At 42.4% G+C, this 24,244-nt stretch overlaps 1 protein-coding gene across 7 annotated transcripts in view; it reads right to left on the bottom strand.

Moving 5' to 3' along the window:
• Window positions 1–9,457: 9,457 nt before the first annotated feature.
• PCMTD1 (protein-L-isoaspartate (D-aspartate) O-methyltransferase domain containing 1) overlaps window positions 9,458–24,244 on the bottom strand; it is a 48,371-nt gene continuing 33,584 nt past the window's right edge. For 6 of the 7 annotated variants that reach the window (XM_025265424.3, XM_006063415.4, XM_025265425.3 and 3 more), the window contains 3 exons: window positions 15,114–15,285; window positions 13,397–13,520; window positions 9,458–12,447 (listed from right to left, as the gene is read on the bottom strand). In XM_025265424.3, coding sequence (XP_025121209.1) covers window positions 12,083–12,447; window positions 13,397–13,520; window positions 15,114–15,167 — 543 coding nt within the window. In that variant the 5' untranslated portion in view covers window positions 15,168–15,285 and the 3' untranslated portion in view covers window positions 9,458–12,082. Of the gene's footprint in view, window positions 12,448–13,396; window positions 13,521–15,113; window positions 15,286–20,080; window positions 20,271–24,244 lie in introns of all 7 variants that reach the window. The other variant, XM_025265427.3, reaches the window with a different exon arrangement.

Here is a 24,244-nt window from a genome sequence, read left to right as displayed (position 1 = left end):
ATCCAGGAATCTATTGCTGAACCCAAGACTGAGAAGGGATGTGGTGGAGGATGGGACCCTCAGGGTAGACCAGACTCCCCTGGGGCAGATCCAGCCAGCCCCCCTTTCCAGCCTGCATTCTGCATTGGGGTTCCTCTTGGAGGTTCCATATAGCAGATCACTTTGCTATAATTTGGTTGGTCCAACTCTTTGTCACCCCATGGATTGCAGTCCATCAGGTTCCTCTGTCCATGGAATTCTCCAGGTAATAATACTGGAGTGGGATGCCATTCCTTTCTCCAGGGGATCCGCCCAACCCAGGGATCAAACCCAGGTCTCCTGCATTGCAAGCAGACATTTTACCATCTGAACTACCAGGGAAGCTTCCCTGATAGCTCAGTTGGTAAAGAATCTGCCTGAGGGTCTGGCCTGGAGAATTCCATGGACTATGGGGAGTAGAGTCCATGGGGTCACAAAGAGTCGGACATGACTGAGCCACTTTCACTTTCACTTGCTATAGTTTGACCAGATTGGTTACCTTTGTTTGTTTGTTATGTGTTGTTTAGTCTCTAAGTCTGTCTGACTCTTGTGACCCCATGGATGCCCACCACGTTTCTGTGTCCATGGGATTCCCCAGGCAAGAATATTGGAATGGATTGTCATTTCCTTCTCCAGGGGATCTTCCCAATCCAGGGATCAAACCCTCATCTCCTGCATTGCAGGCAGGTTCTTTACCACTGAGCCAACAGGGAAGCCCATGCCTTTATTTACCATGTTATCAAATTCAACATTCTGCTAAGAAACAGGGCATCTTGAGTCTTTCACATTGAAAAGTCCTTTCACTAAGTGTATACAATTTACACCATTTCCAGCAGTGGTCCATTTTTTATTACCATTATTCAAGGCTGCTCTACTGAACTGAATCTTTATGTGCAACATGAAAAGTGGCTTGCAGTCCTCTACAGCAGCCCTTGCCTTTTCTAGGAAACACTCTCCCCAAAAGAATCCTGCTCCCTGGAGTCATGTTTAAGAAAATCTTAGGAAACATGTAAATTGATATAAGAAGAGATGGCTACTATGTAGAATATGATTCTAAAAGAGCATCAAATACTGATTGCAGTGTAATTTCAATGCAGTGTGGAGAAAGCAATGGCAGCCCACTCAGGTACTCCTGCCTGGAAAATCCCATGGACGGTGGAGCCTGGTAGGCTGCAGTCCATGGAGTTGCTAAGAGTCGGGCACGACTGAGCGACTTCACTTTCACTTTTCACTTTCATGCATTGGAGAAGGAAATAGCAACCCACTCCAGTGTTCTTGCCTGGAGAATCCCAGGGACAGAGGAGCCTAGTGGGCTGCCGTCTATGGGGTTGCGCAGAGTCAGACACGACTGAAGCGACTTAGCAGCTACAGCAGCCTTGATATGAATGTCCTATTTAATCCACTGATGTATAATCTATAGGAAAGCTGTTTAATATCTCTACAATTTTAATGGTTTAATGGTGACTGAAACAACAGGATTCTTTCACTTCATAATATTCAGAACTTTAAGCGAATTTTCAAAGTGAAGTCTATGTTTTACATTTGGTCCCATCAATTCATGGCAAATAGATGGGGAAAAAATGGAAGTAGTGACAGATTTTATTTTCTTGGGCTCCAAAAATCCTTGCAGATGATGACTGCAGCCATGAAATTAAGATACTTGCCTCTTGGAAGGAATGCTATGACCAACCTAGTGAAAGTGAAAGTTGCCCAGTCATGTCCAACTCTTTGCAGCCACATGGACTGTACTCCATGGAATTCTCCAGGCCAGAATACTGGAGTGGGTAGCCTTTTCCTTCTCCAGGGGATCTTCCCAACCCAGGGATTGCCCCAGGTCTCCCACACTGCAGGCAGATTCTTTACCAGCTGAGCCACAAGGGAAGCCCAAGAATACTGAAGTGGGTAGCCTATCCCTTCTCCAGTGGATCTTCCTGACCCAGGAATCAAACTAGGGTCTCCTACATTGCAGGCATATTCTTTACCAACTGAGCTATCAGGAAAGCCCTATGACCAACCTAGACAGCATATTAAAAAGCAGAGATGTCACTTTGCCAACAAAGGTCTGTATAGTCAAAGCTATGGTTTATCCAGTAGTCATACATGGATGTGAGAGTTGGACAATAAAGAATGCTGAGTGCCAAAGAACTGATGCTCTTGAATTATGGTGCTGAAGAAGATTTTTGAGAGTCCCATGAACAACAAGGAGATCAAAGCAGTCAATCCTAAAGGAAATCAACCCTGAATATTCACTGGAAGGACTGATGCTAAAGCTGAAGCTCCAACACTTTGGTCACCTGATAACTCATTGGCAAAGATCCTGATGTTGGGAAAGATTGAAGGTAGGAGAATAAGGCAGCAGAAGATGAGATGGTTAGTTAGCATCACCGACTCAGTGGACATAAGTTTGAGCAAACTCCGGAAGATAATGAAGGCCCGGGAAGCCTAACATGCTGCAGTCCATGGGTTCACAAAGGATGGGAGAAGCTGAACAACAATTTGTTTTGGAAGAATATCAGAATTTTCCTCCCCACTCAACAATAATAGTGTCGAACCTCAAAAGATTAAAATCAATGTAACTTCCAATGGCAGTAACTAGCTAGTTAATAGAAATGCTTTATTAACCATCATTTTTAAAGGCTATTCCTTACTGCTTTCCAGAGAAATGTCATCAATGTTACTGTTTCTAAATTATCTATGGTGGGAAGATGAAAGTATTAACAACTTTAGATTGCTGTTGATATTTAAATGATTAAAAGAATCATATATCTTCTGAATATGTAAGTTCACAAAAGAGATTTAAAAGAATGAGTTAAAAGTACATCAATAGAGTAGATATAAAAGAACAGACACTGGTTATTTCTAAAAAAAAAACACAAAACTATAATTTGAAAATGTATATACCTAATTCCTCCATATTATTTTATGAAATTCATATAAAAGATCAAAAAATGTGCCTATTATCATAACACATTTTCACACTTTAGAGTAGATACACAAGCTATTTTCAGTCATTGTGAAATTGTATTCTGCATACAGTTTACCCAAAGAAGGGCTTCTGAAATTTAAGGTTTCATAGTAATTCATTTTGTTCCAAAATTAAATAAGTACATAAGAATAATATAGCTTTTATAGGGCTTGTTCTCCCATAAACTATGTTGGACATGTATTTATATAGTAGTTATTTACATAGGTAGCTGGCTTACTAATTAGTACTCTCCATTGGAGAATCCCAGGGACGGCGGGGCCTGGTGGGCTGCCGTCTATGGGGTCGCACAGAGTCGGACACGACTGAAGTTACTTAGCAGCAGCAGCAGCATTCACAAAGTGCATTGGTGCAAGTTTACAGTCTGATGCTGTGATTCATGGGGTCGCAAAGAGTTGGACATGACTGAGTGACTGAACTGACTGACTGATGATTTCAAACCTCAGCAGAACAAAGGAAGAGAAACTTTGTATCCTCAATAGAGAAAAAGCTACATGGACAAAAGGTAGAAAATCAGCGATTCTAATATTTATTACCTTTATCATGAAATTAATCCATCAAGAAAAATACCAACAGCAACTTAATACACTGTTCCACTCACGGTTGTTCAAAAGTATGGGGGGGACAGCTCCTCTTCTATCTGTCAGGTGGGTGTAGAGTGACCCCCCACCCCGAGGTGTGACCCTCCCATTCCACCTCCAGCAAGAGACCCCCCCCACCACGACCACGTCTCCTCTTAGTCATCTTGCACCTACCACCCCAAATCCCCTCCTGGGCTGTAAGCCCCCTTGTTTTCAGAGCAGACCCCTGTCTGCATCCCCCATCAGAGACGCCTTCACACACAGGCAGGCACAGTCAGCCCACCGCACCCAGCTGTCCTCACCTCTGTCAGTGGCTACATTCTTCACAGCAGACTCACGAGTTGTGACTCAAACCTTCAACATTTTCACGTTCAAGGCAAAGCGAGGTAAATAAGATGCACGAACTTCCCTTTTCCTATGTGCAGTCTCGCAGCCACCTGCCCACGTGTACACACGACACAACAGCCTAGAACCTCTGTCATCACGGCTCCCTCCCGTGGAAGGAAGGAAGACTCGATCTCCCCCTTTTACCCATGAGGGGGACAGAGTACCCCTCCGAGCACCCCCCTCCACATACCTGTGGTAGGAACCTCATCGTCATCAAGCACAGAGGATGGTGTGAGCACCAGGACACTGACACCCCGCAAGGGCTCCAGAAGCAATGATCCCCAGTAAACTTGGCAGCCAGAGTCACAGGGCTCCCACAGCAGCTGGTGCCAGGTGAGAGCTCATCCACCCTCAGCAGAACAGGAGGTCAAGGTACCTCCCAGCCTCAACTTCAGTTCTCAGATTTCTAATAAGTGCCCTTTTACCCACAATTTAGTCAGTGCAAAGCACACACACTGCATAAAGTGAGCTGGAGTCAGGGGTGGGGGTTAGTGAGAGTGTCCTCTGGGGTGTGACAGGAAGCAAGGCAGGCACAGACATGAGGGCGGAAACAGAGCCCAGATCTGAGCAACACTCATAGACCTAGACCTGAATCACTTCTCCACAGTAGCCATGAGCCACACCATCAGAGGCGAGGCCCCGGGATGACTTCACTCAGGTGACCACCTCAGGCTGGGTTGGGAGGTGGGCGGGTGTCCACCTGCTCCTCGCCCTGACCCTCTGCTCCCGGAGAGGCTCAGACACGTCACCCTCGTGTCCTCATCGTCTTCCTCCTCCATGTCCTCCTCTACACACATCTGTAAGAAGCACAGAATTTACCCACTGCATGGTTCCCATGGACCAGGCACCCTCGAGGCACTTCTTGCTCCTTATTTGTTCCAGACCCACAACTCTCCAAGTCAGATATTGTTGTTGCTGTGGAGGAAGGAACAGGCTCTGTGGGACTGAGCATCTCGCCGTGGATCCCAGGGAGGACCAGGCAGAGCCAGCTTCACACCCAGGTCGCTGAATTCAGCTCCTCCTGTGTGCAGCCCTCACACCTTGGCTTGCAAACGGCAGACAGGACGGTTCTTAAAATAGCCCTTACATCTTCTTGGCATCCCAATTCCTGCCAGAAGCTATATTTTATTTATGATTCAGTTTCTGCAAGTATTCTTTTCCAAAAGTATGCTCTTTTACTTTCTAAAAAACACGCAGAGATTTGCTATTTACAGTCCTGAGACTTGACAAGCCAGGAAGAGCATCCACTTTGCGGGAAGTGGCCCTAGGCTTAAGAATCTGGCTTGGGAGTTTTTCTAGTAAGACAATTCCATATTCAGGATCATACAAAATTAACAAAATACTTAACAAAAATTACGATGAAGACATATGGGCCGAATAGATATGTTTTATGTGCAACAGCCAACCACCAGTGTCAACTTTCATTACCGAGCTAAAAACTCTCATTTCATGATTTCCCACATCCCACACGGAAGTAGGATGTGGTGTGCTCTCCCAGCCCACGGGGGCCCCTGGGTGCTGAACTGGGTGCCCACAGGCCCCGCCCCTGAGATCCTGGCCTGGTGGTTGGGGGCGGGTGGGGGGCGGAGGTGGGGCGGGAAGAGCGGTTTGGGGAAACCGGGAGCATCACCCACCAGAGAGTGCGGGGCGCGTGGACGCGAGCCCCGCGCGAGATTACGTGAGTTAGTTTCAAATGCAACAGACGCCGTTCATTCAATTCAGAGTAGGAAAGATGGGAGTGGGGTGGGGTGGGTGTGAGGATGATAAAGGGACTAAATTGGGAATCTGTGCAGAAAGTTACTAAAGGAATGAAGATGAAAATTCTCCATGGAAATTTCTGGAAGAAGTTGGAAAGGAGACGGACCCAGGAGCACACCAGTTCATTTCAGCGCTTCACTTGCTCGCGCTTTCCTTCCGGTCTAAGTGCGGAGGCCTGGGGTCGCAGGAAAGGTAGAAGCAGGCTCTGACAACCATCTGGGGACCGGGGGGTGGAGGGGGAGGGCCCGGCGGGCTCGTCTGGGGCGTGCGGGGGTCGCGAGTCGAGGACCCATCCACGCCAAAGCCAACGGGCAGGCGCGCGTCCTTCCCCCGCGGTCGCGGCACCGTTTCCAGAGCCCAGCCTCTCAGCCGCCAGGAGGGCTTTGCAGCTCATGGTGACTAGTTATTTCGTCCACGCAGGACAGCTTTTCTTCTTTTTATCCCATAACATTTCACACCCTAACGGGCAGGTGTGGTGATAACTGGCTTATCTAGGTGCACATACCCCCTACTCCTGTCTGCTTTCAAAAGATGGTTTCCTTTCTTTCTGTATATTGCGCTCCTCAGACACTGGGCCAGTGATTTCTGATTTCTCCCTGACAACTGAATATGTACCAGGACCGGTGTGGCCCTGAGCCCCCGCCCTCGCCCCTGGAGCAGACTCGCCCGCGGACGCGCGTGTGCGCGGAGAGCCCCCGGGGGCCCCGCGCCTGCAGACCGGGCGCTTGCCCGCTTCGTGCACCACCGGTACCGGTGGAAGGAGCAGCTTCTACAGTGAATGCGTCTCTCGGTTTCAGCGTGCACTTTCCGGTCGCTCGGTAAGCAGGTATGTATGAGAAGTTCTTGGTTCTATCTTTAGAGACTGAAATCTTCAAACAACTCTCATCCATAAAGTAGAACTTAAAATATATATAAAACAGAAAAACAACGTAAAACTTGGGTCAATTTAGGCAACAATTCCAGATGACCAGCGTGGGAGACAAAGATGGTGAGTAGAGAACGTTTTGTCAAATTTTATCCACCTTCTTGAGTATGAGGGAAAACATTCATTCGCCTTCTCTCAGTAATTGTTTAGTCACTTTCTATTCTACTGTAAGTGAATACTGCCCTCTTTTGGCAGAATGTTCGAACTTTTTAAATACGTGGGTGTGTTTTTTTTTAATATAAAAAAAGAAAAAACTCTTCTCCATGAACAGTAACGATTTATCTTAAAATAACTTTGAACTATGCTTGACATCGTTCATGTGTCTTTTATTGTCTGTTATCAATAAACCACAAAGCCGGCTTCTTCCTTTCAGGCCGATTGCTATCATTCCACCGCTCTTGCTGATGTTTGCAATTTGGAGAACTTGGCCGAGAGGAGCAAGTTTATTACCATTTTCAGCTCTAAATATCATAAATATTACATTGTATTCGTAGGGCATTTTTTTCTGGAAGGAAAGACTAAAAACTTTCTAGTTTAAAAACCTAAGCTGATGTTTAATGAGAAGAAAGAAAAAAAACAACCTACTGTTGCACTCCATGAATATAAACTGCAGGACCCAGGGAGCTTACTAATGACACAGCTGCGTCGTGAAAATGCAAAGTCAGCAAGGTAGAGTCTTGTTTAGCTGGAGCATTTACTTAACTAAGCTGGAGCATTTAATTAACTAAGTGATGCCAGAAATTCGGGTTTGATCCCTGGGTCAGGAAGATCCTCTGGAGGAGAAAATGGCAACCCACTCGGGTATTCTTGCCTGGAGAATCCCATGGACAGAGGAGCCTGGTGGGCTAGAGTCCATAGGGTCACAAGAGTCGGACACGACTGAGCAAGTCACATTAACTACAGATTTGGGACAGCAGGGCCACAGCAAGAAGAGAAAAGCCCTTTCCTAAATTAAATGGAGAGTCTTGGCTAGAATCTCCATCCCTATCAAGTTCAGTAATTGTGAACTAAAAATAATCCATCTACCCACCCCCAGCTCCCAGAGAAGGCAAAGAAAACTGCCTATTTCAAAATTTGCTATTCGAAGGAGGGAGTTAAGTCTCCCTGAAGATGTAACATGCCCAGATTTGCTCTCCCTGAGTGGTGTGAAAACCTTAAGTCCAGGACTTAAAGAGGTCAGTGAACCAACAGTGCTCACAAAGTACAAGAGAAACAGGGCTTATGAAAGCTAGCTGACAGTAAGTTAGCTTTCATGAGAAAAAGCCCACCGTAGAGTTCAGATACTGGAATTAGACATGGAATCAACCCTGAATATTTACTGGAAGGACTGATGCTAAAGCTCCAACACTTTGGCCACCTGATGCGAAGAGCCGACTCATTGGAAAATATTCTGATCCTGGGAAAAGACTGAGGGCAGAGCCTGTGAAGTTAGTGAGAAACACACGTAAAGACATAAGGATACAACGAAGGTTGAAAATAAAAACATCTTTAAAAAGAAACAATCAGTAAAAAAATTTACCAAAGACCTGAATAGGGATTTTCATTTCAGTTCTGTCACTCAGTCATGTCCAACTCTTTATGACCCCATGGACTGCAGCACACCAGGCTTCCCTGTCTATCACCAACTCCTGGAGCTTACTCAAACTCATGTCCATTGAGTCGGTGATACCATCCAACCATCTCACCCTCTGTCATCCCCTTTTCCTCCTGCCTTCAATCTTTTCTAACCAGTCAGTTCTTCACATCAGGTGGCCCAAGTATTGGAACTTCAGCTTCAGAATCAGTCCTTCCAATGAATATTCAGGACTGATTTCCTTTAGGATGGACTGGTTGGATCTCCTTGCAGTCCAAGGGATTCTCAAGAGTCTTCTCCAACACCACAGTTCAAAAGCATCAATTCTTTGGTGCTCAGCTTTCTTTATGGTCCAACTCTCACATCTATACATGACTACTGGAAAAACCATAGCTTTAACTAGATGAACCTTTGTTGGCAATGTCTCCTTTTAAAATACACTGTCTAGCTTTTGTCATATGCTTTGTCATGGCTTTTCTTCCAAGGAGCAAGCATCTTTTATTTTTTTATGGGAATTTTACCAAAAGGAAACCTGAAACCAAGAAGCACTTGAAAAGATGCAAACCTAATGAGTGACAAAGCCCAACAGCACTTCAGTGTCAGATGTAGGTGAGGATACAGAATACCTAGAACATTTAAACACTGCTGGAAGGGACACAAGTCTGCACAATTCTGCACCATCTGGGAAAGGTGGACATCGCCACGGCCTCTGGGCAGTGGTTTCTGCTCTTGGCTGGGTGCTTGAGGACTCTGGCGCACACAGCCACAGGCATGCTGAGTGGTCTGGGGGAACACCTGTCCGTCAGCAGTAGGATGAACAGGTAACCGAGCTGTAACCTAGCATCGCTACAGACAACAGCGACCAGGCTCAGAGAGACAATGTGCAGTGAAAAGTGAGTGCACAGGAATGCATAGGGTGCACTCCACATTGCTTAGAGATACAAGTGTGTGTAAAACCACGGCAGAAAGCCAGATGCCTGCCCTTACATGTACATTCAGTCAGTCCTTAGACTTTGCATGCGCCTTATACATATCCCCCATCTCTACTCAAATAGTTTATAAAAATTAACTTCTAAGAACCCCACAGCCTTCAGACGTGGCAGCAGTCAAAAGGCTGTGAGATGTCCAGACACAAGACACCTCCATGCTGTGATTCAGCATAGATCCGCAGGTACTGAGCGTCTCTAAACTTGAAAAGGGAAAGAGAAAACGCAGACCACTGACAGCGATGCTTAATTATATGCAAGTGTTTATTTAAAATAATTTTCCAAGTTTTCCTGTAATTTAACAGCTTTTGCTTCACTTTTATCCTCTCAAACAGCTAGAAACCGATGCTTACATTTTCTGTATTTTAACTACAAATGCTATTTTGATAACATCTTTATTAATACTAGAACCAAGATATATCAACCAACAAGCAGCACAGATTTAAATGACCTTCCTGGTAGTTACAGTGTGGCTGGCAGTTTTTGGACTTTATCAGATGCTGGACACTATTCACGCCATCTCCAACCAGTGGTCTTGGGGAAGTGTTGCTCCCCCCTTCAGGCCTACTTCCTCTCTGCAAAATAAATAAAGCTTATCCCGCTGTAAAACCCCATGAATGCACTGCTCATCACCTTCGATTACTTCATCTTTATTTGCAACCTCTCCACTTATAAAGCATAATTATTCACACTCAAATATAACATGATTCATTAAAAAATAAACACCCAAAATATCCTCATTCTAATATATTCCCATTAATAGATAAAGGGCTTTCACGTAAAATTTCATTTTTTATTTCTACTTCTTCAATAGTAAAGTCACAACTGTAAAACAAATGCATTTAAAAACACAAAAGATACATTTCAATGACCAAAAATTGGCAATGATTATGAAAATCTATTATACATTTTACCAAGGCCAACAGAATGAAAGCTGATATGAAAAAGTCAATCTTCAAATAGATCCTTAACAAAAACTTCCCTCATGAATAGTAAAATCATTTAAGAAAAGGTTATCTTTACATACGTGGACACTTGCTTCAAAAACAACAAAGCTGGGGTGGGGGTACAAGATAAAAATATGTGGGCACCAGGAACTCAAGATTCATCTCCTAAAACATGTTTGTTTCAAAATAAAATGATCATTTCTAATATAACTGTATGAAACAACTGTTTTTCCTTGATAGAAATAAGACGGGCACGCACCAGTAACTACAGCTTAGTAGTCCTCTAAGAAACCCTGTGGAGACACTATACCCCCAACCTCCTAGCCCCCAGCTCAGTCGCTGGTATAAAAACCAGCAGCTTCCATGAAATCATCTTTGACGTTACTAAAGGGATCCTGGGATAATTCATGCTCAGAATACTTCCAACACTTGTTTTTACATGTAGAGTTTTCAGAATTGAGGTGTTTTTGGAACCGTCCATGTGTGAACCTCTGCAGAACATCATAGTCCTTCAACTGCACTGTGACTGCATTTCCTCAAGCATGTCTGATCAACAGTTGTAACAGTGATGCTGGTGGCAGTAAGTGACACTCTCAAATTCTTCCTTCTAAAAATGTATATAATCCATCAGAACACTAAATAGTAAATAGGCTACATGTTTACTTTCCTAAGCAAGGAATGACTCTTCAGGCCCTAGTAAGCTAAGAATGGCCTTTACTACCTGTTTTACCACTGACATTCAAATAAGGAATAAAGTATGTGATATTAAGCGAAAAATGAAAACCACTGTTATTTCACCACAAGAAACAACCACAAAATAAAAACATGGGAAGAAGTTAAATGAGCCCAATGCAGGTCCCAAGATTAAACTACGATTCCAGATTTTCAAAGCAAAAGGCATCTCCACATCATTTCTGTGAACACTCCCGACACCACAGAGGTGAGTTTCAGACCAGGGCAGGCTGTCCTGCCCTACCTGTCCAGCGCAAACCTGCAATCAACCAGAAGTTCCCTCTGCTAAAGTGCACCTGTGGCCAGCCTGCTCGGGCCTGACTCACCCACGAGCCATCGACAGTCACACAGAACTATGCCTCTCCTGAACCAAATACTCTATACAGTGGACGACAAGGAAAACAGTCCTAAATACACCACTACCTTCTAAAACTTCAGAGTAACACAGCCTCATCATGTTTAAATACTGAAAATGTCAAGGGTCCATACAAACTAAGAGCTGTATTAAGCATGTACGTTTTGCTCTGATATTCACTTGATGTGCTCTTAAAATCTTGATGAGAGAAGCAGACGTTTTCCCCATGTCTTTTGGCAACAGATTCAAAAGTGAGAGTAGCGGTGCTGTTGAATTCCATGAAACATGGGTTTTTAAAGCTAAATTATTCAGTATCTGCATTGTTATTGCACTCATACATTGCCCGGAGTAGGTCTACAGCAACTTGGCAGTGGGGACTGCAACGCAAGTAGGGGGTCTGCAAAGTGTCTGCCTTCCTTGCTAGACAGAGTTCCCAGGCAGAACTGTACATGACTGCAGTTCAAATCCAATCACATGCGCTTCATGATTGTGTCTCCCTGAGGGAAGTTAAGTCAAGCCCTCACCACTAACTAGTTCCGTCAGGAACCAAACGGGGATCTGCAGACCCAGTCCTGACTACGGCTGAGTTCCACTCCTGAAGCTGCTCTGAGTTAAAAGAGCAATTTTTCTGATTTTAAAGAAAAATATATTTTATAAAAGGGATTCTTTTTAATCACTGAATACATCATTTTTATTACTAAGACAGAAACAAGTTATACCTTTTTCCACTATAAATTCACTCTGATGAAAGAAAGAATTCTCTTTTAACTCCTAACAAATGCTACATTTTCAAGACGCAAGGAATTATCAGTAGGCATCCTTTCTTTTTGCTCTAAGCTACTTCTCCCTGAAGTATGTCAAGTAGGCTTTTAGAGACTCTGGCAGGGGCAGCTTCATGATCTTCTCCCGCAGCAGGTTTTGGGGTGGCTCCTCCGGCTTCAAGGCTTCGCCCGGCTCCTTCTCCTCCTCCTCTTTGTCTTCCTCCATCTTCTCGTCCTCCTCACTGTCGAGAGGCTGGGGGATGAGTTGGTTGCCCACAAAGACGTAAGTGTTAATCCTCTGCTTGACCCGCTTCCTCTTCCTTTTGGGCGGAGCCCTCTGAGGAATCCCCTTGGCCTGCATCTCATCGTTTATGAAATTCCTAAGTGTGCGTCGGATGTAAATGCGAGCCAAGTCCTGCAGGTTCCTGACAGCACAGGGGGCTAAAAACACACAGAAAACATAAAAAGTGAAACATTACATACTGTTCACTTCTGAGTGAACATCAGAAGACAGAGACATGTAAAAACTTTGACTTTCATCAAACAAAGACTCAGGGAAGAGCACTGACTATGTGCAGATCACTCCAGCACCAAGGCCAGCGGACGGGGTGGCAAAGGCATTGTGGGCACAGACAGCCCAGGCACATGCATAAACCCTCTTGGGAAGGACAGGTAACTCACAGCAAGTGGAGCACTGAGAACTGAGTAGTCAGGGGACTGAGAGGCAGGGGCAGGGCTGGCGACAGAAATGGGGGTGTCAGCCCACCATAACCTGCTGTCAGCCCCATGACCTGCTAAGACCAGGGGGGTAGATAGGGGAGGCAAACATGGAGGGGTCGCCGCAGGAGGTGGGGTGGAGAATCACCCAGGAAAGAGCTTCAGAAGTTACAAAGATGCTAAGAAACACCTCCATCTTCTCGGTGGCTCTGCTCCCGACTCCCCTGCACGCCGGGTGCTCTTTCGACACCTGCACTGTCTGCCTCTCCTGCCAACACTGCCTGCTGTTCCAGGGACCCACCGCACCTGTCACAGCAGCCCAAGTTCAGAAGAACCCAAGGGTCCCAGAGTGGAAAAGGACTCAGACCTGCTTCAGCCGCTTCTAACACTCCCAAGCCCTAAAACAGCTTCCACACGAGCTTCATTTAAACGTTCTTCTGATAATACAGAAACTTTCAGATAATTCTTAGCCCTAATTATTCAAAAACAGTGTTTTCTGTACTTTTATCCTCCTGGTTCCTAGTCATGAGAAGATCCAGTGGACCAGACAATACTAGTCCTGACTGCTATTGAACTGTAGTGTGAACAGAAGCTCTCAGGCCACAACTACAGGGAAGGTTCTCTCTAACACACACACACGTCAGCTCTGTTTATCTCCCACAAGGTTACTTACGGAGGCCCACAGAGTCTGGCTTGCCGTTGTCATTCTTACTTGGCTGCACAAGTGGAGCAAATGACACAGCAAGGATGTTTTTACTTTCCCAAGTGTTCTGTCCAGTTCGCATAATTTGTGTTAACTATTTAGAGGGCGAAAAAAAAAAACAGAATGGCTCAATCAGGGAAGTGTGACCACCTTACACTCACAAGTTTAACAGAAAAATAGCAGAGATTGCTCTATAATCACTTGTATTTGAATGCACCCAATTATCTTCATTTAAATATTTACCACAAATGAGTACAGGAGGAATCACAAGTACTGGTTTCACAACATAGTCCATGCACACAAATGGCTCTGCAGGTTATATTAATATGGGGGTCTGATGTCATCAAGGAGTGTTATCCTAACACATACCTGCCACTGGCTCCCAAAACACACATCTCACACAGTTGTGTAGTTAAAGTGTTATATCAGTAAAAACGCATTTTGATTACTGAACCAATGAGTCAACTTCACAATCTTCCAGGGTGGTAATAAAATACAGATTCTAATCCCAACTTCATATTTCATGAATAAATGTAATTAGTCACAAAGGCATTAGAGCTTTCCCACTCAGCAAACACCCATCAGCAGTACATGGCTTGATCAGGACAAATCAGTATTGTCAATTAAAAAAGACAACCCATTATTATATTTTATATTAGCATAATGTATATAAGAAATATTCAATAAAATACCAATGGGAAACCATATTTTAGATCTTTAAAAATATATCTTTAAAGGAAAACAGGAAAAAGATGATTGATCTGGGAGTCTCAACTCTGGAAACATTCAAGTTAATGTTTTTCCAAGAACGTATGTTAATGAATGCTTTATAGTCTCTTTTTGATAACTGACAAACACAGTGTGATGAAGTCCTCCGACCTGCAATTCACATGCTGTGAAAGTAGAGAACTCTCAGAGACGCCAAGATGACCACACTAGGTCCCAGTCATCTGGGACAGTCCAGCTCCCACTTACAAACCACAGGGTGTTGTACACATCTCAGACTTAGGCTGCTGCTGCTGCTGCTAAGTCACTTCAGTCATGTCCGACTCTGTGCAACCCCAGAGATGGCAGCCCACCAGGCTCCTCTGTCCCTGGGATTCTCCAGGCAAGAACACTCGAGTGGGTTGCCATTTCCTTCTCCAATGCGTGAAAGTGAAAAGTGAAAGTGAAGTCGCTCAGTCGTGTCCAACTCTTAGCGACCCCATGGACTGCAGCCTACCAGGCTCCTCCATCCATGGGATTTTCCAGGCAAGAGTACTGGAGTGGGTTGCCATTGCCTTCTCCCAAACAAGTCTATGTAGTACTATGTAGTACTAAAAGAAGATCTAAAAATTTACTGGTTTCTGAAATGGAGTTAAGTAGTTCCAACCACTCCTTCAGCTAGAAGAGGCCACCACATTCAACAGCGAGGACACTGGTGGGTCGGGGGGTGTGTGGAGGGGCAGCATGGCCAACACCATGCACGGGCAGAGCTCAGCTTGGCTCTTCTTTCCCTAGGTAAGGGGCCTTTTCCACACCTGCTCTGGTTAAAAGCTGTGAGTCCATTTCAGTGCTTTCCTATGCAGACACCTGTGTGGCGAGCACTTCTTCCTTAACAATCCCAGTGCGCCTTTCACTGGCGCATCAGCCCCCATCCTACACTGAGCGTGTCTCCCGTGCCATGGAGCAGGACGGTGGCCGCTACCTGGTCCTCTATGGGCATGACCAAAATGCCCCCGACTTTCAGCAGAATCTTCATGTAGTTCTCATGGTCCTTCTGGACCCCAGCTCCACAGTAGATTCGATCATACTGGTGACTGTCCGATGCTATTTGCAGGCAATTACCAACCACAAATGCAGGCTCACAGAACTCAAACCTGTATGGAGAAATAAAAAGTATTTTAATTCATTTAAACAAAAGATGAAACCTAAAAAATTAACATAATCCAATTCTTTGAAAGTGAAGTTTTACTAAAATTATAAGGATAAAATATAAAATTTGAATTTGAATTATGTATATTTATGAAATCTAACAGTGATCAAATATATTGTTTTATTATCAATGACACAGTGTACATTTTTCCAAAACATCAACCTATTTTTTCCCCCACACTGAAACCTTACTTAAGGCTCAGAAGGTGAGTATAGTGAAAAGCTATCACAACACTCTTGTGACTGACGAACTGAAACAGTCTCTAACATACATAGTTAAAACCCCAATGCACTAATAAAACATGTACGGTAATTTTAAGAAATTAATTCATGAAAATACCCTCTCAATTTTAAGTTGATTGCAATTACTATGACCACACAGCAAAATCTTCATCTGAGGACAAAATAATTTGCATTAAAAGGCTCAGTATGCAGTGAAAAATGTCTCTGAAATCATTTTTATTTTGTAAAATGTATCCTGCCCTTTGGTAATTAACAGACTTATTACCAGGGATTCTCTGGTGGCTCAGATGGTAAAGAATCCACCTGCAATGGAGGAGACCTGGCTTCCATCCCTGGGTTGGGATGATCCCCTGGAGAGGGCATGGCAACCCACTCCAATATTCCTGCCTGGAGAATCAAATGGACAGAGGAGCCTGGTGGGCTGCAGTCCATGGGGTCGCAAAGAGTCGGACATGACTGAGTGACCAAGCACAGCACAGACTTTTTACACAATATGTTTCCATTAAATTCACTAAATATACAGACACCCCATGGTCACTGATATTTAAAGAAGAGTTTCCCAGAATGATGCCCAGTCCTTAGCTTCCTGTTTCAGGGTGGGGAGTAGGGTGGGAAACAATGCAGACCCTGCCCTCTCTTCTCGACACCCACAGGGGTGGGTGGTCCTAACCCCAGCTCTTTCTACTATGACTGCCCAGTGCCCACACTTTCTGGGTGTCCGCCACCCCCAGCACCACCCTGTGCCCAGCTGCTCAGGACAGGTTCCCGCCTCTCAGAGGCCACATGGGGCCCTTCCTGGCTCTGCCCCCATCCCAGAGGCACTGCTGTAGCCATGGGTGGAATTACAGGCCTCCCGTCATTTAGAGGAAATACTACAAGGTCTGTGCTGTTCCTGTGACTGCATGGCCCCTCCCTCTCTGCTGCTTAAATGCCCAGCATCCCTTCAAGACACAGTTCAAATACGAGCTACACTACACAAGCACTCTTACCCAGCTCTTCAGGAAGATCTCAGTCTTTCTACTTGCATAACACTCATGAAAGTATAAACTTACATATGTAATGGACAGCATTTAATTTCTCTATTATACTCAAGACTATTGGACAACCTAGGATTGTCTAAAATACAGCCAAAACAATCTCTTGGCCTTTAAATAACTAGACATTGTGGATCACATGGTTTAATCATCTCAAAGTTACAGTAAGCATTCTTTGAAAAGAAAAAAGACTAGTATTTTCAATCTAAAAACCCTCATTATAAAAATTCATTTTAAATAACTTAATTTTACAATAATTTAAGCCACTGTTAAAATTTTCTAGATAAACGTGAGCAAGGAATTTAAGTAAAATTATTTTGTATTATTAAACCTCTTTTATCATTTAGTCTGTTAAATCAACTTAAAAATATGCTTATAGTTTAAAAGCTTCCTACAGCTTACAGAACTATTATCTACAAAAACACCATTACAAGTAAACAATTAGAGTTAAAACTGCTTCTGAAATTCGTGTTATTTTTATACACTCTCATCCCAGCAAAATGAACTAGAAAGGACTGAGTGCCTGATTCTAAAATCAAATGTGACTCTGGTCAAGTGGCTTGACACTAGCAATTAGCACAATTCACTGCAAACACTATTTGTGAAGCCCCTGTTGTGTGTAAAGACTGGATATACAGTGGGAGGCACTCATGCCTAATGCAGTGAAAGAGACAACAATCTCACCAATTAAAGATGAACTTATGGAGGCAGGAGGAGAAGGGGACGACACAGGATGAGATGGCTGGATGGCATCACTGACTCGATGGACGTGAGTTTGAGTGAACTCCGGGAGTTGGTGATGGACAGAGAGGCCTGGCATGCTGCAATTCATGGGTCGCAAAGAGTCGGACACAACTGAGCGACTGAACTGAACTGAATGAGGATGATAAATGCTCTAAAGGAACACCACTCCTTAAGTATGGCTGAGGATGCAAGGGAACTGACAGGCCTGGGGAGCCAGAGTAAGGCTCCCCAAGAAATGGTGAATTGGGATCTGAAAGGTGAGACAGGGCAATCAACCCCACTAGCCACCAGCCTTGTGCAGACAGGAGCCCTGTGGCTGCTGGAAAATGAGATGTGGCTGGTGGAAAATGAGATGCACGGAAAGGATGAAAATCATATGAGATCTCAATATCTCAAATATTTAGCATGTAAAATATCTCAAGATCTCATTTAAATATGTGTGTGTGTGTGTGTGTATATTTCAACAGCCACGTAAACTGAAAGCACTAAGCAACCACTTTTCTACTTTATCAACTGTGAATAGAACTGTGAATAGAATACTTTCCTGAGCACAATCTTTCCTTTGGGACATTCTCCTGCTTTCCCTGATTATCTCTTTGAACATGTCTTCTGAACTTTAATTATATCTCCATCACCTTTTACAGTCCTCAACAAATATCTATTAAGTGAAAAACCTAAGAAATGTAATTGATTTGTCATCTTTTCCACCTACCAACTTTGAACATGAACTCAAACTTGACAAATATGCTAATCACAAGAATCTCAGGACTAGAGATTTGTCCAGAAACAGTTACAGAAAAAAATGTGTGCCTGTGGCACCCTCTAAATCAACATGATGGTTCTTGCTTTACTAAATTGGAAACTATAAACAGCTGTAGTTTCATGTTACAAAACACATGATGTTTCCCACAATGTACCAAAAAAAGCAAAACTTAAACAGTAAAAAAGCCAAAACAAAACCACCGTGCCTTTAATAAACCAACTGTCACCTAACTTAAAAGTGCTTTTTAGTGGCCTCTCTGAAGATCTTAAATAAGCCACCCTTCTTTATTCTAGGAAACAAAGGCTTTTCCCCTACAAGGCAGATCTGAGCCAAGTATACTATCTTATTCCATTTAGGAAGTGTTACAAACAATCATTACAGAGAAAAGTTAGACCTTTACATTTACAAATGATTTCTACTAATGCAAATGGAACATACACTTCTAACATGTATATGGGGTCTTCGAAAGTGTGAAGACTCTTTCATTTAGTATACCAAATTAATTTCCTTTACACTCAAATTTGACAGTTTAACTGAACTGAGGCAACATTCCAAAAGGAGTAGTAGGACTAGATTATTTCTAGATACAAAATAGTAAAGTTTCAAGGACATAATCAGGGAGAAAGGTGTGATATTTTAAATATAAACACTAAAACACAATGACTTAATAGTTACAAGAAACAGCCTAGCAGAGACAGTGTTTCCTCTGGGGACTGTTTATTACACCCACAGCTGTGGCTTCACCTTCTCCAGTAATAGGCAAGTCCTTCATGATAGTAAAGGAAACAAAACAACTCTCAAACTGCCTATACTTACAACATTCTTTTTTAATACATACATGGGTTAAAGATGATCCTTCCTAAAAGGACTTGGAGAAGAGTGTTAGCATTTCTGACTAGGTAGAGATGAGGATCTTACTTAGTTTATATTCTGACATTGAAATTACGGCTTGTTTTTATAACAGCATTTCATGTAAATAAATTCATACAAATTCAACTGCTAACAATATTTTTCCAAAAGTCTATAATTAAAATTTTTCAGGCAAACGTTTACGGATATGCTCATATATGTATAAAGAACAACTGACTGATGTGAGGCAAGAATGACAGCTACCAGGTGGTAAGAGTAAATTACAACTGCTATTAATGTTTCCAGAGTAAAGAGGAAAATAAAAGTTTCTTGCTTTTAGCTTTAACTAGATTCTGAAAGCTGCACCTTCTCTAAGTCTCCACAAACCTCTGTAGGCAAAGGACATATTTTATACCATAAACACAAGTCTGTATAATCCAGAAGTCTGCATTAATGAACCAACCAGAGGTTTTCACTATTTGTAGATTTGCACATAACATCTAGGTTTGAAAACAGTAAAAGAGAAAATCTAAATTCCACTTTTCACATCAACTACAAATAAATGGAACCCAAGAAAGGAAAATAAAACAACAAAAATTTTTTTAAAAATGCCAAGAGGCCTACCAAAAGGATATTTTCCATGGTTCTAATTTTAATCCTAAAGTATCGATCTTGTGTTCTCTCCTAGTTTTCATACTTTATTTAGGGCAGCTCATTAAAATTTTTTGTCTGTTAGTAACATGAAAAGTAGCAATCATTTTTATTCTTTGAAGAAATTTTCCAAAACAAAATTTCCCAGGTACAGATGCCTTACACTCCTGAATTCCACCAAGTTATACTTCCTAACCATGTAAATTATCTGTATACACAAAAAGTAGTTCTGAACTGTAATAACTACAAATTCAATCACTTTAGACTTATAATCATTTATTGATTTAAACCTGAAAACCTAATGGCTTTTTAGACTTACGTAGAAAGGGCAGAGTATCTGACATACCCTTACTAAAACAAAACATACAAACAATATTTGTGGGAAAACCGAGAGCACAGGTATCTTGGTTTACGACATGAACGCTTGGCCAAAAGGGCACGGACTCCATCACTTACCTCGGCTGGGGGCTCCTTTACAGGTGCACGCTGGGTTATCTTCATCTCCAGATGCACAGACGTTCCATTCACAGCAGGGACCTTGCCAACGTGCCCACATAATTCTCTGATAAGCTGCTAGGAGATCAGGGTGACCTAGCCTTGCCCTGCAGCTTCCCTCTTAGACGGGTATTCTAGGTCTAGGAGCTGACTGAGAGTAGAAAAAACAACATTCCCCTTCAATACACTGTTGAAATCGGGGCTGAAAATTTGCACACCTAGATTATCACGTGCCACAGGATGCTGTCATCAACATTTTAGACTATCGTTCCAGCGCAATAAAGAATTTCAGGGACACAGGAAAGACTCCTATAGTGTTCTCATACCTCACCCAAAACAACCTGCCAAATGAATCACAGATACTTCTTTTTCTTAAAACTCTTTGTCAACATGTGCATTTTGAACTGTGACAGCTATGACAACTTCATTAAAACAAGACAAACTTCACAGCCTTCCACTAGAAGAAAAGCCAGGAAAAGCATCATCTCTTCTTTTCCAAATACAGTTATACCATTGAAAACTCTTATAACCCAGAATTAAGCTATTGAATTTTACAAAATTTAAAAAACAAAGACTTTACCTTTATAAGAGGTTTCCCTTCCAACTGCACCAAACTCACCTCAGAATAATTTAAACATTATTTAAAGCAAAGCGTTAAGAGTAAACACACAGATTTTTCACTGAACAGAGCTTTAGGAAACGCCATAGGACCAAAACCAATCTCTAAACATTTTACAGGAAGTGTGACCGGTACATGATATGAGAGTGAGCCCTCATATTTCAACAATAATTTTTTATAAAATAACTTGGGCTACAAACTTTTATTTCTGTCAGTGTTTTATTCTTGGAATAATTTTTTCTTTTCCCAATAATATGTCAGAAGCTATCAAACCTCCCCTCATACCATTTCTAACTGATGTTAAAATACATAACTGATAGCTTAGAGGACTATTTTTAAGCATTTCTCTGTCCCACCATTTGAATGTCTGTCATGTTTAAAAACTGTGTTTAAAACCTATATTTCTCATAAAACTACCATCTGAACATGACCGATATACCCAAATGTTCAACTATCGTAGAAAGAGTTCAAAATAATGTTGACTATGTATCTACAGATAGCAAAACTTCTTCGAGTATGCCACAATTCTCTTCAAGATGAAGTGCGACTGCTCCAGTGATAAAGGTGACAGAACACAGTATCATTTCATTTTCTCCAATCCAATATCAATTACGTGAAAAAGGAGCCTATAATCAAAAATAAAATTAGGATACTACACCCAGCCATACATCCATTAAATCTTCTAAAATGTAAATGACTACACTAACCCTGAATTTAATTTAGAATTTATACCTTGACTACACCTGAAGAAGGCACGGCCTCTCCAGTTCATCTCTGACCCCCAGACATCCACCCCAGAGGCAAGTCTCATTAATGAACAGGGCAGGTGTGCTCTGTGATAAAAAGGTTATCATGCATTTAACCAGGCTAAGAGCACTCCCTAAATTCTAACCTAGAGAAAAACAAATGACGAAAATAAAGGTGCCGCTTCAACCTCTGTTATCTGGAGCTAAGCTGCTAGACTGTAATTCATTGGCAATCTTACTGCTGGGAAGAACATTAGAATATATCCGTTTTTATATCATTATAGCTAAATCAGAACTAAACAACAAGACAGGCCTGGCTGAAGTTACGGCCTGTCTGGTCCTGTCCTCCCATCTGGGAAACATGGACACCAACACTGCCTCCAGGACTGTGGGTACAGCTGAGAATGGTGCAGACGACACACATTAGCTGCTGTCATTTTCATCATTTCATTCCTGTCTTCAGTACTCACACTGTGACTCATTTACACAACAAACTACAGGAAATAATGGTCCTCCGTGCAAACAGAATGAAAATCTTCAATAAAGCAGACAACGCTGCACTCATGTGGCTTCTGGCAGGACAGCATTCCCAAAACAAGGTACAGTGTCCTTGGAGGGGGGAGGAGACAGGACCTATCGTCTCACAGGAAAACAGCTCACCCCAAAGCATGCCCTCCAAGGACTCAGGTCAGCTGCATGCACATGTACACATATTACACAAACACATACATGTAGTTGTGAATAAACGCTATGCCAATTATCAACTCACAAAGCACTTACAGGGTATAATCCAGGCTCCTTTTATCTGACCTCCTCTTCCAAGTAAACACAGCTGGAGAGACTGTTTCGCTTATGGTACATGCACAAAACTGATTCAGATGATCTGGCCTTCCCCCATGAAAGCCAGATACCCAAGGGACTTTAAACCTGGGACTGGAAGACTTTACAACAGAAATGGGCTAAGTAAGGACGTCCTGGAGAATGCGTGTGAAGAGCAGAACAGGTCAGCACGCTGCGGACAACAGGTTGCACGCAACCTGCACTTGCTCCAATGAAGTGGACGGAACCCCCCACCCAACCTGCTCAGAGCACCTGAGGAAGGCTGTGTACTGCCACAAAGACCACCTAGCCCAAGACACCAGAAATATTTACTATCTGCTCCTTCAAACGCTTGCCAGTGTTTTAGAGAACCTGTGAAATCAAGCGTCAGTTCCTAAGGGCAGGTCAGTGAGTCTGGGAACATCGGAGGCAGAGCACAGGCAGAAACCACACTGGAGAACCTGCCTTCTCTCTTGCCTCGGAGCACAGTAAACTCACAGAAGCCTCACAATCTTCGCATTTGCTGATACAGAACTAAGACACAGAAACAAAGTTTACAAGTATTAACACTGTATTAAGGATATTTTTTTCTGAAAGAAGAAATAGTACCTTCAAGACTCAGGAACCAAGGCTCCTTTATAAAGCATACACAAAAACACACACCTGCACTTTTTTTTTAATCTATTATCTTACATTATACATTCTAATGTTGAGTAGTTTATTGACTCTATTCTCACCTACTATATTTGGGAGTTTATTATGATCTCCAATAGATACATATAAGAGAACTTCAAAGATACAGTTTAAATCATAAGTGATATAATACTTTTGAAAAAGGAACTGCTAAGATCCAAACCAAGAGGATAAATAAGACTGGATAAATATTAGGTTTTAGCTTTCTATTGTCTTCCTGTTACACACAATCAAGGTGGCCTGGTCCTAAGTACTAAGGGATACATAAATAGCAATTTTGTTTCCTGAGTTACTTTATATTTTATTAATTAAAACAAGTATTTTGATGATCTGTAAACAACTAAATATAGTAAAACTGCTTAGGAATATAATTTTTAAAGTCACTTTGCATGCCAAGTTTTTCAAATTTAAAAACTGAAAGTAAATAGAAATATTCTCCACAAACACCAAGAAAAATCGCAAAGAAATCATCAAAACATAAAGACAGGAAGAAAACTGCTACATCTTTATCATTTCTATCACCAAAATCAAATGATAAATGACCTCAAAAGGAGTCCATTAAATGACCCATCAGCTTAGACTACTTAACTTCCAACCAAGTCATGACTTTATGCAAAACGAAGCATTTGCCAGTACCTGCTACCTTGGTAAGCAAGATACCTTTATAATCTGAAGTACACAACTACTATTTCAGAAGCTACCTGAAAACCAAAATAGGTAACATTTCCAGGACTGTTTTTTTAAGAATAGTCTGTTAACAGAAGAATCTGTTTTAAAAATAAGTTGTAACATTTCAGAAACAGCCATATTATAAAGCCTGATTATTTTACCTAAAATAATAAGACCATTAAAAATTATGAAGAAACATTTAGATCAGTCATATCACCGTATTTGAGATGATTCACCATTTTAAGAATAACAAACCTGTATAACACAGTCTAACAACACCACTCAAGAAATACAAGTGAAGGACATTTGGTATCTCATGATTACATGAAAACAATTTTAGACAATTTTTTTAAACTTGAGACACTTAAATACATATAGCCTTCAAACTTAACTGTGTTCTAGATTATTCAATATTTAAATTACATCGACACAGAAAGCCAGTGCTCTGGGACAACCCAGAGGGATAGGTGGGGAGGAAAGAGAGAGGGGGATTCAGGATTGGGGGGACATATGTATACCTGTGGCCGATTCATGATGATGTATGGCAAAAACCATCAGGATATTATAAAGTAATTACTC

This window comes from Bubalus bubalis, chromosome 15 (genome assembly GCF_019923935.1).
Source record: "Bubalus bubalis isolate 160015118507 breed Murrah chromosome 15, NDDB_SH_1, whole genome shotgun sequence".
NCBI lineage: Eukaryota > Metazoa > Chordata > Mammalia > Artiodactyla > Bovidae > Bubalus > Bubalus bubalis.
The sequence above is the reverse complement of the archived record's forward strand: the minus strand, read 5'-3'. Positions and strand labels throughout refer to the sequence as shown.